The sequence below is a fragment of the Corvus kubaryi genome, unplaced genomic scaffold (assembly GCF_017639235.1).
Source record: "Corvus kubaryi isolate FWS band 111438036 unplaced genomic scaffold, C.kubaryi_AGA036_p1.0 66, whole genome shotgun sequence".
In the NCBI taxonomy this organism is placed as follows: domain Eukaryota; kingdom Metazoa; phylum Chordata; class Aves; order Passeriformes; family Corvidae; genus Corvus; species Corvus kubaryi.
This window is the reverse complement of record NW_024582054.1, coordinates 27,231,687-27,246,063: the sequence shown is the minus strand read 5'-3', so window position 1 is coordinate 27,246,063 and position 14,377 is coordinate 27,231,687. Positions and strand designations below refer to the sequence as shown.

The window sequence follows — 14,377 nt, the reverse complement described above, 5'->3', positions numbered from 1 at the left end:
GGGTTTCTGTGCTCCTCATTGAAACAGCCTATCTCAGGCATTTCACATGGCAAATTAAACTCCTTTCAACCATTTGCAGCAACCAAGAAAACAAAAGGTCCAGCAGTCCTGAATCCAGGGAGGTAAGATACACCTTTTACACCACAGAAATAAGAGCCCGCTCCAAACCCAGCAAGTCAAAAGAGAGATTCCTCTCGATTTCAAAGGGCTTTGGACCTGGCTTGAAAATCCAAACCTCACTCTGCATTCGGACACTGCTCCACAATGCACTTCCAAACAAAACTATATTTAGATTCAATGGGAATTCTGTAGATCATACAGGAACTCTCTGAATGAAAATGAAGGTCAGTAGGGTTTGGCTTCCTCTTCAGACCCTCCTCCCCATTCTTGCAAACATCCAGATAAGCATTGTTTAGAAAACAATACGTTACTTCCAAATGTTATCAAAACCCCAACACACGTTTTGTGTGTCCTGAAACAGAATCTCAGGGTCTTCTGTTGCATTTTGCCCCATCAGCTAATTCTCAGGATCTCTTCAGATGTCTAGGCAAGACTCTATACCAAGACTGTCTTTTTTCACCTTTCAAAAGCTTTGCCCTACCTGCTCTGACAAAGGAAAAGGGACAAGGATAATAAAGACCTTTGCTAGACATAAACACGGAAAGGAAAAACTGTGCAGACAATTACAATACACACAAATAAAGCTGCACTTGGGTAAGAGGGAACCTCTTGGCATCATCATGCACTTTCTCCATTCCCTACCAGATATGAAGTGCCACCATGCAGCACAAACTGGAGGAAAATGACACAGCTAATGCTTGCCCAAGGGACATTAAGGACAGGAGTGAGCCCATCAGCCAGCCAGGCACATTGAAGTACCCCGAGGGCAAAAGCACAGCCCACTCAAAAATCATCCCCCTCAAAGTTTCCTCCAGTGCCATAAACATGAGTGTTTGATTCTCAGCTGCACTTTATGGGCTTCTCGGAAGGAGGAGCTGAACGTCTACCACCGGCAGCTTCTCTTAGGAAGGATGAAGGCAAATCCCAGTCGCAACACCGAGCCGGCATCCCCGGGGCGCTGTCAACAGGGTTGGGCGGCCCCAGGTCCTGCGGAGCAACACGGGGAGCTCCCGGCACCACGGCTTTGGGGCGGCCCCGAGGGCGCGTCCCGGACAGCAGCCGCACAGCCGCTTCTCAGCTCTTTCGCTCCTCTTCCCAAACTCCCTATTTTATTTTTAACTGTTTCTGCCAGCCGGTGGCTGTAACAGCGGGTGAGCGTCCAGCCGCACAGTTTCGCTTTCTGGTAGAAGTCCGGGGACGGGAAATCCTTGAACTTCTGAAGAACCCTCCTGGGTTGGAAATCTCCGGCTTTGCCGCCACGCTCGCCTCCCAAATCCTTTGGGGATGTACCTGTGACCCCGTGCGGGCCGGGTCCAGGCTCCCGCGCCCCTCCCCACAACCCCCCAGCGGTGCTGGGCGCTGCACTTACCGGCGGGGCGTTGGGCGGGCAGCCGCCGGCAGCCAGCCGGGCCGCCTGCCTCCTCAGCTCGGCCAGCTGCGCCTGGCAGCTCCGGCACCAGCCCCCGGCCGCCGCCCGCTCCAGCGGCCGCGGCTCGGCCCCCGCGGCGGCTCCCGCTCCCTCGGGCGGCGGGCGGCTGGCGCAGCGCTCCTCCTCGGCGGCGGCCGGCGGCCTCTTCCGCGGGGAGAGCTCCCGCGCCGCGCTCCCCTCCGCCACCTGCGGAGACAGCACAGCTCAGCAACGCGGGACGCGGAGGCAACGCTGCTCCCACCCTCCTCGCGAGGAAAAAAAAAAAAAAAAAGGGGGGAAATTTTTTTTTAAAAGGGAAAAAAAAAAAAAAAAAAAAAGGCGCTCAGCCGTGGGGAGGAGTGTTGTAGCAACTTACCCCCGGCGCCCGGGGATCAGGTCCCAGAGCCTTCCTGCCGGCGGCCGTGATCATGATAGCGGGGGATGCTCCCCTGCCCCGCGCCCCGCTCCGCTAGTGCGGGCGGCGCGGTGCCCGGCGGCGCGGCCGGCCCGGGGCACCCATGGCGGGGCGAGGGTCAGGGGTGCCAGTAGTGATCGCGCCGCGTCCCCGCCGCCCGGGCTGCCGCTCTAGGTGATGCTGCCTCCCATGATGAGACAGGAGTGACAGGAGTGAAGTTTGGGATGGGAGACGGAGGCGGAGTGAGCTCCCCAGGGCGGCACGGGGAAGGACCCAGACCACAGGAGCACGTCGGCAAAAAAAGCTGGAAAAGTGCTTGGAGGACAGGGGAGGAGGGGCTGGGCGGGGGCGGGTGGGGTGGGGTAAGCGGGGCGGGGGACCGTCGGCCGGGGCGGGCTGGGGTTTGGGTTTAGGTTTGGGATAGCGGCGGGCGAGAAAGATGCCATTTCACAGTGACCCTACGGGATAGTCCCAAAATCAGTGTCACTTAAGTCGTTGCCTCCTTCACGTTCTAACACTCAGGTTCCTTGGGAGTCGGAAAAAAGGGCCGGGCGCGGGGTGCGGGTCCCGGCGCGGGGGCAGAAAAGCGGCGCTGGGGGTGCGGACCAGCTGCCAGCGGGGCTCAAGGGTCCGGCCGGGATCCGCTCCCCTCGCTCCGCCCCGCGACTGCCGCTCTCCTGCGCGGGCTAGGATACGGTGCCCCCCCTCCGCGGGCAGATGCGCGGTGCCGCGGGGCACAGACCCCGCGGGGCCGACTCCCCCGCCGCTCAGCGGGCGCGACGGGATGCTCCTACACGCGAAAATTGACCTGACAGATGGAGAAATTAACGTTCGCAGCTAATTGTCTACTTGGCTGCCGCTCCGGCTCGTATATTTAGCACTTTTCTCCTTTTTTTAGTTTTTGCCCCCAGAGAGAGAAGCGCGTGCCGCTGTCTGTCACGGGGCCGGTCCCGCGCGGGCGGCGGTGGCGGGGCCGAGACGTGCCCGGGCCCCGTGGGCTCGGCGCGGCCGCCGCCGTCTCTGTGACCACAGCGCCCCCTGCCGGCGCCGCCGCGCCCGCGGTCCCGCCCGCCACGGAGGAGCCCGAGCGCAGCCGGAGCCCCGCGGGGCCGCGCCGGGAGAAGGCGGCCGCTTCCCCGGAGATGCCAACGCGGCTCCTGGGCCCCCTCCCCTCCACCGCGCGAGTGGGTGCTGCTGGCGCGTGGGGTAGGGTCTGTGGTGAAGTGGGCAGCGCCGAACACAAAGAGTGGGGAAAAAATAATCCCGCCCAAGAGGCACCTCTCCCCCGCCGGTTAAACTTTTCTGACTCTGCCAAGCACGTGTGTGAAGCGCCCCACCGGCCCCACCCCCAAGGGTGCATACCCTGGAGCACGGCTGGGGCCGTGGGCGACGAGCACAGCCCTGAGGCGCGCCCCGCACGTCGGGCAGAGCCCCTCCTGCACTGTGATGTGCCACCCCCGCCCGCCCGGACCGCCCGCCGGCAGCCCGAGAAAAGTCTGGGTGCGGGAGTGAAGCGGAGACACGGAGGGCACGGGCTGGTACCCAGGAGCTGCCGTGTGCCCCTCTTGGGGCGGGAGGGGAAGCGGGACTGGCACAGACACATGCACCCGGGCGCTGCGCCCCGGCTTCCTTCTCCCGCCTGCTCGGGGCAATGCTGCTCTCCGGGAAGTTCCTCCGAAATCTCCTGTGCCCAAACAACGTCTGCAAAACCCTCCCGCGTCTCCAAGGCTCGGGTTGGACGGGGCGGGGGATAAAGGGGTGGGCTTCCCGGCCGGCACTGGGGTGAGCCGCGCTACGGGGCTAAGCAACCTGTTTTTCTCGGTAAGTGCAAAGCCCTCCTGGAAATAGCAAAACGCGGTGCCACCACTCCCCATCTGAAACCGGGGTCACATAAGGTGGCGCGGTCCCCATGGGGAAGCCCCAGGAGCAGTCCGGCAGCGCGGTCCCCCCGCGCCCCTCCGCGCCGCTCCGCGGTGCCGCCAGGACTGTTCGTGGTGCTGAAACCTGCCCGGCACCGCCGCCCGCAACTTCGCACCGCCAAGTTTGCCACCCCCTTCCCGTGAGTCGGCCCTCGACCCCCTCCCGGACCCCAGTTCCCCCGGACCACGGCAAGATCCCATTACCTTGGCTTTCCTCCGCAGGAGGTGGCTGGTGAAGCCGAAGATGATCTCCGAGTCCAAACACAAGGCTCCTATCTCCAAGAGGCCGGGATTTTTCCTCGTGGCGTTGGAGGCATCGGGCGATTTTTGAAAAGCCATAGTTTGGGGTTGGAAATATCCGGCTCCCTGAGCGGAGGCGATGTATTTGTATACACACGCACACAGAGGGGGGGGGAAAAAAAGAAAAAAAAAAGGGGGGGGGATAAAATAGCAAACACCTCCCACCCTTTAAAAAAGAAGAGGGAAAAAAAGAAAAGAAAAAAAAAAAAGCCAGACGCGGGTGAGTTACTCCGTCATATGCCAGGATGCGCCGCCGGGGTGAGGTAGTCAGCAGCCGGGCAGACCCGCCAGTCTCCCTGCCTCTCTCTGCTGCTCTCCGCCGCTCTCCCTCCCGTTTTATCCCCCCTCAGCGCACCTTGCCTGACGAGCGAGCGCGGGCGCGGAGCCCTCAGCGCCCCACCGGCGCTGGGGCCGCGGCCGGGGCCGCCGCTGCGCTGGGTGCGCGGGGCCGGCAGCGCCCTGCTCCCCCGCCGCCGGCCATCAGCTCGCCGAGCGAGGGGGCTCCCACCTCCCGCTGGCCAGGAGCCCGCACTGCGAGCCTCCTGCCTCCCCCCATCCACTGCTGGGTGGGTTTAGTGGCTGGGTTGGTGGGTTGTGTTTTCCCTCCTCCTTCTCCTCCTCCTCTGGGGTGAGCGCAAGGAGGGAAAAGCTGCCAGTGAAGTCAGTTTAGGAGGGAAAAAAGACACGCACAGGAAAAAAAAAAAAAAGGGAAGGGGAAAAAAAAAAAAGGAAAACCTGAGGGAGCAGAGGTGAAGCACTTTCCAGAAGGGACGCGGCCTTTGACTTCTCCAAAAAGCTTCCCCCTCTTTTCTCCCCTCTGCTTAATTGTATTTGCAGTGGGTGCGGACGGCAGGAAGGAGCGAGCTCCTCCTCATCGAGGGGCCGAGACACAGGTGCCCCGATGGATGCTCCCGGATCGGGCAGCCCTCCCTGCAGGCTGCCGCTCCGGCCGCCGCCGCCGCCTCCGCCGCGTGTCCCAGCCCGGGGGCCGGGCAGAGCTCGGGGATCCCCGCTGAGGAGCGGCCCGTTCCGTCGGGGCGGGATGGATGGAAGCGGGGAGGGGGCTCCGAGCAAAGCGTTAATCCCTTCCCGCGTTCTTTCCCGCTAAACAAATAATCCTCCCCGACAAAGGCATTATGCAGCTTCATACAGTCCGCAGTGAAAGGGAGTTGAATAATCTGTTTATACCGGCTCCGCGCCGGCCGCCCCGCCCGGCCACCGGGTGCTGCTGGGCGGGGGGCAGCCGGGCCCACTGCTCCCATCCGCAACTGCGTCCGGGGCAGGGCTGAGCTCCTGCCCCGCAGCCTGGCCCCGGTCGGAGCCCGGCACGTCGGGAGGGAGCTACGGGACAGTGGCGGCTACAGGAGAGCGGGGAGGGAAGGAGGAAAGGAGAGATAGAGATGAGGAAAGAGAAGGGGAATTAAGGGAGAAGGGAGGGAGGGAGGAAAGAAAGGAAATAGAGGAAGGGGAGAGAAGAGAGAAGTCTTAAGTCTCTATGGCCACGAAAAGACACTGTAGTTTTTTTATTCTGAATTTACTCAGTTGCCTATTCTGGGCTTCCAGCTGATGATGATTGTGTGTGTTAAATGAAGGAAGTGAGTTAATGTGTCTGTCTGTAGGATCGAGGTGTACCGATGTAACAGGCAGGCACTCAAGCAGTGCTGGGAGGGAGGAGAGGAGGATGGGAGTGGTGAGATGCTTACAGCAAAGGTGCAAGGATTTGTTTGGCTCCTCATTGCATCCCTTCCTGATGTCCAAATATCAGACCCAAGATGTGCCAGTGTGTTAGCTGGTCCCTGGATCCATCTGGGAATAGTGTCTGCAGGGACTCAATCCCTGGGCCATCTTGCCCAGACTCACCCTCTCACCCCCCACCAACCCTGTCCCAGCCTCCTGTCTTGTTGCGCACCACTATGCATTCAGTCTTCCACCACCCTCACCTGCATAAGTGGGATGTTCCCCTGCCACAGAAGATCCCCGTGCTTGGGAGGTGTCACATTACCAAGGGAGTAGGAAGAAGTGGGTGAAGAGGAGGGCAGAATGAAAAACTATTCAAGCAAAATGGTGGTATGGACATCAACAGTCCAGGCAAAAAGTGTCCCCACCCAGGCTCTCAGTTCAGGTGTTCAGCATGAGATAGAACAGTGCCCATCACTAGAACCAGAAGCATGAAGTGTCATTTCCCATGCATTGGAGTCTTTCCCACCTTGGCCTGGAAACATTCAACAGCAGAGAAAAATGAAGGCTTGTTGCCTGCTCTGGAGAAGGCCTGAGGCATCTGTCTCCATCCCCCACATTTTCAGACCAACCAAATTTAAGCACTCACACCATGCTGGCCTGGCCTCAAAGAGAGCCCAGGCCTTCCCTGTCCTCATGCCACCTCCAGCCCACCACATCTCCCTTCCTTACCACAGTTTTTCCCTCTTCCCTGACTCTTGGCAAAGTCCCTAGGAAGGTCTGGGTCTAAAAGATATCCTGAATGTCAGGCACTGAGAGTCCCTGTGCAACCCCAACCTCACCCCTAATCCTGGAGAGTCTTCCTTTAATCACCCCTATTAAAGCAAATATCTCCCCACCCCACTGCCCTCAGGTGTCTTGCCGATAAACGAGCTGAAGGGAAAGTTATTACCTTTTATTCATGGTGTCTAAACTAAAGTAAAACATCAACAGGGTGACTGTACATAATAATATACTAGATAAAGTCCATTTTTCTTGGGCCCTCTGAAAGCGATCCCTGAGCATTAAAACGGGTCTCTTAATAAATATCTTATCTCCCCTCCACAGAGCCCTGGCTGCAGATAACCAGACAGCCATTACTGTACCTCTGAAATAACCCCATTTCCATCAGGGCCACTTCAAACAGGCTTCTCTTTAAAGACCTCCGCCTCTTCCCTGAGGGGAGGTGGGAAAAGGCTTGAACCTCCCTGGGTGGGGGATTTCATCCAAGTCCCCAAGCATGGTGTGGGGTTACTGCATTGCAATGCATTCCCTTCCACAAATAACCATGGAGCAAGGCGTTCTGCCTGCAAGCCGCGAGCCTAAATTAATCCCCTTTGTGCCCTGCTTTGGGGTGAGCAGTGCTGGGCTCCCACAGTTCTGCCCCCCTGGGCCTGCTCTGCAAGCAGAGAGAAAATTGGGCAGGAGAGGAAGGACATGGTAGGCAGCTCCCATCTCGAGGGAAATGGCCTTCCCAGTGTGTGCATCTCAGGCTGCAAGGTGACGCTGTACAGGTTGCACCGGACCCCTTTATTAATACACTGTACAGGTGATAGTGGATTTATTAAGTATATTGCTGTGATTTCACATTTAATTTACTAAGAATACAATGGTTTGGGCTAGAGGACCCAAGGGAAATCTAGGCAACAGTGAGCAAAAATCCATGAAATTCAATGTAGCACACTAATCATGGAGGCATTATAGTATTAATTGCTATAATGATATACTTCTAATCCTATCTTACACTGCACCACATAATTTCATTGGGTAAGAGAGAAGAGGAATTAAATTTAGTTCAATACAGGCAAGCGTGTAACTTAATAGAGTAGTTTGACTCTGGCACACTCAGGGGTTTAGGGCTAATGTCACACAACATGGTCAGCAGCAGGGAAGAAGGATGGCACAAGACTTTTGACACCCTCGCTGAAATCTGGAAGCAATGTGGAAAAGTGTTAGATATCTGCTTTTCAAGAGGCAACCTGGCCATATAAAGGATAATTACAATTCGTTGCAAAGATGATTTATCATGTCTATCATTGTGCTTGAAAAGGCTAGGTCACCCATGAATGCTGATGAAATTTCAAAGATCTACTCCCCAAGGACTTTTTGCATCTGCTGCCCTCTGAGATGGGGAAATAGCCCAGGGCAAGCTTCTCATTAATACTGCAGGAAAATATAAGCATTTTGTCCGACATAACATTTTTCTTCAGTATTATACCTGACATGATCAGACCTTTAAACAACGTGGTAATAGGGCTCACTTTAAAGTTCATGTACTTGATATTGTGCCCCCCCCTTCCCCTTCTCCCCTCCCTCCCCCCGGTTTCAGCTGGGTAGTACCTCTCTCTAACAAGCCAGCGTTTCGACCCGAAACACACTTTCTCCCGTAACAAATATTGTGTGAGGTTGGCGGAGGTGGTAAAAGTAGCTTTTGATCTTGTTTGTATAATATGCAAGAGGACATCAAAGCGAGGGAAGAGGGGGAGGGAGGGAAAGGAAAGCAGAGCAAGAATAACCCTAGTCAGTGGAACACCAAATAGCTCATGAATAGCTGAATAAAACATAATTAGGAAAACACGATAAATGAGTGGTTCTTTAAAGAGAGCGATGGCGGAGCGGGCTGGGAGGGAGGCCGGGGAGGCGGGCACGGCCCGATTCAAAGCCGGCCCCGAGGCAAACCAAGGGGGCCCGGACCTCAGAGGGGGCAGCAGGACCCCTCGGGAACCCCCTTCCCCGCCGCCCCGGAGGCGGCTTCCCCCGGCCTCGTCCCTCTCGGGGAGCCCCGGGGCCCACGGGGCAGCGGGGAGGGCTCCGGGGGTGTCTCCCGCTCCCTGCGGGTAAAGCGGAGCTGTTTCCCCGCGGGGCGCTGCAGGTTTCGGGGCGTTCCCGGGCGCTCTCCACCGCGGGCTGCCCGGGGGGCGCGGGGGGGCCCTGGGAGCCGCGGGGGCGCCGGTTTGTTTTGGGTTGGTTTGTTTGTTTGCTGTGCGGCCTCCCCTTTATGTTGATCAGGCCGGCTCTGGGTTTAATTGCTCTGCGGGGCGGGCAGTTGAGACCATCAAGGGAAACTTCAGCCCTTGCACGCTGCGGAGAAAATAGCGATCGTATCGGTGAAAGCGGCAGACACAGCCCCCCGCCTTCCCCCGCGCGTGTTCACACGCACCTGGGGACGCGGCCACCCCGGAGAACTGGCGGGGCCCGGCTGAAGCTGCAGGGCTGCACCGACCGCCAGGACACCCCTGGGGCCCGGGGGGAGGGTGTTCGGAGAAGCCCCCGGCCCTCTCCCGGTCACCAGTTAGGGGGATACCAGTACCAGCTCCGGGGTGATTCTGCAATGCCTCAGCAGTGACTCCGCAGGCGGGATATGCCTGCACCAGAAGCGACAGGGGGAACACACGGAGAAGAGTGGCTAAATTCACCCCCAGAGGCAGATGCCCTCTCTGTCCCCGAGGTGAGTCAGGCTGGCCAACTCCGTCTTGCCTCTAAGTAGCTCTCCTTCCAGCTCTGCGCTTGGGTGCCTGTTTCTGGCGCTCTACTCTCTGCTCATCTTACCTGTGCTTCCTTGCCACACCTGTTGTCCTGCGGGGCCCAGCCCAGCCTACAGGACCCCTTTTCAGTTCCCACCACAATAACGGGGCTCCCTGCCATGCCGAGACCATGTCCCGCCTGCCCTTAGGGCAATGCAAGCCACAACGTGGATCTCACAAGTCCGGAGCAAAGTAGGGGCTTAAGTAAGCCCCAGGTCGTGACCTGCCTCGTAGGGAGGGCTGGGTAAGACAACTTGGTGCAAGGACTCTCCTGTCACTGCCTGGGCTTGGCAGCTCAGAGCTGATCTCGGGTCCGTTCTGTCTCGGTGTCTTGCCTCTTCGTGACCCTTCTCTCCAACGGGAGATCGAAAACCCTCCTGTAAACAACTGGTGAAGGTCAGGGGAAGGAAAGCCTGACACCACTTAATGAAAGACAGTTACAGACAATCTTTTGCTCAGTTGTCCGTGTCTGGGAGGCGTGGGGATCTCTGTGTTCAAGCTTTTTAATTTCCATTCTAATTTGCAAGTCATAAAGAGAGACAGTATGCAGTCCATGGTCTCGCGTTTAATTTCTTGTCACTCTAATCATGCCAGTTTAACCCTCACTTGCTTGCCTAGGTGCTTCTTACGCTCCGCCCTAGCTACCATCTACCCTGTGAATCAACAGCCTGCCCAAGCACATTAGTATCCTGCTTGCACTGTAGATTTGGGGTTCTAGAACTATTCCAGTGACTTCTGCCCAGATGCATTTGAGCACCCACAGCCCGTAGGAAGAGTGGAAAACAAAGAAACAAAACAAAAACAAACAAAACGAAAAATCCCAAAGCCCACAACTGCCTTCTTTTCAATGTTTGGTTGGGTGGTTTTTAAAGGGGAGGGTAGGGGTGAGGATTACTTTTTCCGTGCTCTGCCTGACGCTTTAGAACCACCTTTTCCCTCGGTGCGGGACACGCTTCCGGGGAGTCCCCGGTAAGGCTGCGCAGTACGGGGGGTGGGCACCAAGGCTGGTCCCCTTTCCGTGCTGCCGGGAGGGACGGGAAGCCCGCTGCGCCTCCCCGGGCTGGAGAGGGGCGGCGGGAGGGGTTCAGCACCCTGGAGAGCGGCCCCGCTGCGGCCCTGAGACGGCGGCCGCTCCCTCTGCGGGGGAACCGAGAAGGTGCCGGCACGGCTCCGCCTCAGCGAGGGGCTGATGTGGAAGCTGGGCGCTGGGGTTCACTGTCTTTGTGGCTTTGGCAGAGGGATCGCGCGGGCTGCAAGGGATGGATGGTGACGGACGCTCATGCAGGAGCGGGAGCTCAGAGGACTGTTCTGCTCTCTCCCGTGACAGGTTTGCGTTACCGAGCCCACACAAACAGCGCAAGAAGCAAGGAAGATCACCTGCTCCTTAAACAAGGCAGCAGCCCCGCGCTGACCAGCTCCAGGGTGCCACAGGCTAACTCGGAACTGCTGCAGGGGTGCAAACTGGCATTGACCAAATGTCCTCCTCCTCCTCACATTAGCAGAGTGACTCCGGATGGCTGGGAAACCCTCTCGTGGGGCTGTGAGAATCCTGGGCGGCAAACGGGAACTAGGGGAGCCTTCATGCAGGGGGAGGGCAAAGAAAAAGGGAACAAACCAGCCCTGACTTCTAGACTTAATCAAAGAGTTCCCCATCTACCCACTGTGGCGCACATGGAGGCATTCCCAGGGACAGTCTGCTTTGTGACAAAAGACTTTCTTAAAAAGCAAGCATCTACACAGCCATATTTCCATCAAAGGTAAAATAGCATCACAACAAACCTGAGAATACCCAAGGAGTCGCAGCAGAAAGATTCAGCTTTGCTGGCCATGCACAGCAGAAGCATTTAAAGCTTACAGCCCGAAAGTGCAGCCTCCTCCCCTCATCCTCTCCTACACAATGAAGATTATATCCTAAGCAACAAAGTAAAAAAATGTGCTACAGAGAGCTCAGTCTGGCCTCGTCTTGTATATCTTCTCAGCTCACATTAGCGAGCTTACTTACCGGAGAGGTTGCCGTTTTATTTCCTTCACCACATCCAGTCTTGAGTGCATTTTTCTAATGGCACCGACCAAAGCTGAGCACCTTATTCATCCTTTAACCAAGCAGAGAGACTCAATTTCCCAAATTAAATTTTAAAATATATTAATTTGAAAAGAGAAAATTGTGTCTTTCAACCGAAAAGAGGCTGGTTTGCCAGTGAGAGGTGCAGAGCAGGGCAGGTAATTATATTTCATCAACCAAGTGGCTCCTCAGAGCACATACCACTCGCAGGAACTGGCAGGAACTTTTTGACTGAAGGGCAGTGGTAATCAAGAGAACTACACCGGAGGCGCTGGATTGCCAACCCCCGGGAAAGACACACACCAGCGAGTACTCATCCATCCCTCCCTCCATCCCTCCGCCCATCATCCTTCCCTCCGCGGTGCTCCCGGGCCGCCCGCGGCCGGTGCTGGGCGCCCCCGGCAGGTGGCGCTGCCCCGCCAGGAACCGGCCGGGACGCGCCGAGCGGGGCGCGGGCGCTCGGGGGCTCCGGGACACCGCGCCCGGCACGAGGGACGCCGGGAATGCCTGCATGGCCCTGCGGGAATGCGGCCGTGCGCTCTGCACGTTAGTAAAGGTCCCCACAAAAAGCACATTCCGTAGAATCACAGAACGGTTTGGGTTGGAAGCGGCCACTGGAGGCCATCTGGTCCAACCTCCCTGATCAAGCAGGGTTTCTTGGAGCAGGTTACTCAGGATTGTGTCCAGACAGCTTTTGGATATTTCCAGTGAGGGGGATTCCACCTTTCTCGGAAGCCTGTTCCAGTGTTCAGTCACCTGCACAGTAAAGAAGTTATTCCTCAAGTTCAGGTGGCAGTTCCTGTGTTCCAGTTTCTGTCCATTGCACCTCATCCTATGGCTCAGCAGCACCAGAAGAGCCTGGCTACATCCTCTCGATATCCTCCCTTCAGATACTTACATACACTGGTGAGGCCCCTTCTCTGTCATTTCTTCTTGAGGCTAAACAGGCCCAGCTCCCTCAGCCTTTCCTCATAAGAGAGAAGCTCCAGTCCCTTAAACATCGTCATTGTCCTCCACTGGACTCACTCCAGGAGCTCCATGTCTTCCCTGTACTAAGGAACCCAGAACTGGACACAGCAGCACATTCTGTGCCACTGATCACAATTCTCTGAGACCTGCCACTCAGCCAGTTCTCAATCCACAATGTCACAATAAATAGACAGCAGACCATCAATAGTTCTTTCTTTCTCTCCCCACCTCACCCCACCTCATCCTGTGTAAGGGTGCTTTACAAAGGAAGTTTCAAAATCAAGTGGCTAGACCAACCAATTCATTGCATAATCTTCTTCAGAAAAACCTTCTTTTTCTAGTTACTCAGCTTTGAATTTTTTGCTATATATTGTCTTTTCTCTGTCCCAGGATAGAAAGGGTGAAGACCTGAATCACTGTCAGAGTGCTGACAGCCTGAGAAAGAAAAGGAGAATCGATGCAGTTTTCTGTGAAACAAGGCAGAAAGAGGGTGTGAGAGCATCAGTCTTGCACATGGAAAACATTGCTGGAGAGCCTATGACACAAAAAGTGATGACAGGTTCTTGCAAAATATGACAGTTCAAACTACAAATGGTTCCCTAAACTGGAAAAACACTCCCTCTGTACCCATTGAGACCCAAACATTTTCAAGCTACAAATACTTTACTGGCACATGAGGCTCCTACAGGCTTACCAATGTATTTCTGGGCCATTCTGAGCCAGAAGTCAACAAATATGGGGGAAATGAAGAGCAGGACCAGCTACAGCCCCTGGCAAAGCAAGCAGTTGTCTAGAGCAGCAGGCAACCAGACATGGCCAAATGACCACAGGCTTCAGTGCCTCTATTCCCTTTGCCAAAGCTCTAGAAAGCCAGGCCAAAAGGTAAGGACCCTGCTGTGGAAAAAGGAAAGATCTTTTTGGCTCTCACATGGGTACATCTCCACCATAACTGTAGGGACACCAAGCCAGAATCTTTCCCCCAGTAATCTTCTTTCCTATTGCAGAAGACACCTGGCCAATACCCCTATTTATGGGATAATGTGTCAGATTTTGGCTCCTTTTCCTGCATAGCTGAGAAGCTTTCAACCAGCTCTGCTAAACACATCAAGACAAAACAGTCCATCACATAACAGATGCAAATTGATCATTCAAACAAAGGAAAAGTTTGTTTCCAGTGGGGGAGGACAGAATTCAGACACATCTTCAGAAGACTAAAACAATAACCGGGAGAGGCAATCTCCCTGGTTCACTGATTCTGCTAACTAAACCATAACTGGGTCTAACCTGGAAAATCTAGCAAGAGATTTGAGCAACAAAAGTTACTTTCTCCTCTGGTGATCCTTCTGGCAGGTGGGATTGGAGGAAGAGGTTAGAGTGGAACCGAATTTGGGGAACACAGTCAGGAAGAAGAGGCATGAAGATGAAAGGAGACAAGAGGGAAAAGAGAAGGAAACAGCAAGCAAAGACAAAGGGAAAAAAAGTTAGCATTCCCACACAGAGGAAGACGCCTCACTGGGGGAGAGAGAGAAAGAATGAAACCTGCATTGGAAAAGACCCTAAAATAAATTAATATCTAAGACATTTCTTTCTTTTCTACCCCTTTCCTAACAGATTCATCCAAATCCCACACCAGGGCACCCATCCCCTTCTTGCCTTCCTTCCACCTCTTTTATCAAACACACACAAGCACAAGCTGAGTACAGCACAATAAACACCTTGCCTGGGTGCTTCCCTAGGCCAGCACCTCCCCACACCAATCCTGCACTGAGACACCCACCCATCCATCTACTCCATGAACAGCAAGAGCTTCCAGCTCCTCTGGCAACACAACAGCTCTCCTGGCCCCACAATAACCTATTATTTTCAGCTCCTTAATAGATCTTGCTCAATTTCCATTACACAGTCAGGAATAACCCCAGTTTATACAGGGTTGCACGTAGTCAC

At 55.7% G+C, this 14,377-nt stretch overlaps 1 protein-coding gene across 2 annotated transcripts in view; it reads right to left on the bottom strand.

The window, feature by feature from the left end:
- The window catches only part of KIF26A (kinesin family member 26A), a 101,701-nt gene extending 97,453 nt beyond the window's left edge, over positions 1–4,248 (bottom strand). Inside the window, exons 1-2 of one of the 2 annotated variants that reach the window (XM_042047126.1) lie at positions 4,067–4,248; positions 1,490–1,735 (exon numbers count right to left, since the gene is read on the bottom strand). In XM_042047126.1, the coding sequence (XP_041903060.1) occupies positions 1,490–1,735; positions 4,067–4,201 (381 nt within the window). In that variant the 5' untranslated portion in view covers positions 4,202–4,248. The remainder of the gene's footprint in view (positions 1–1,489; positions 1,736–4,066) is intronic. The other variant, XM_042047127.1, reaches the window with a different exon arrangement.
- Between the last annotated feature and the right edge of the window lie 10,129 nt (positions 4,249–14,377).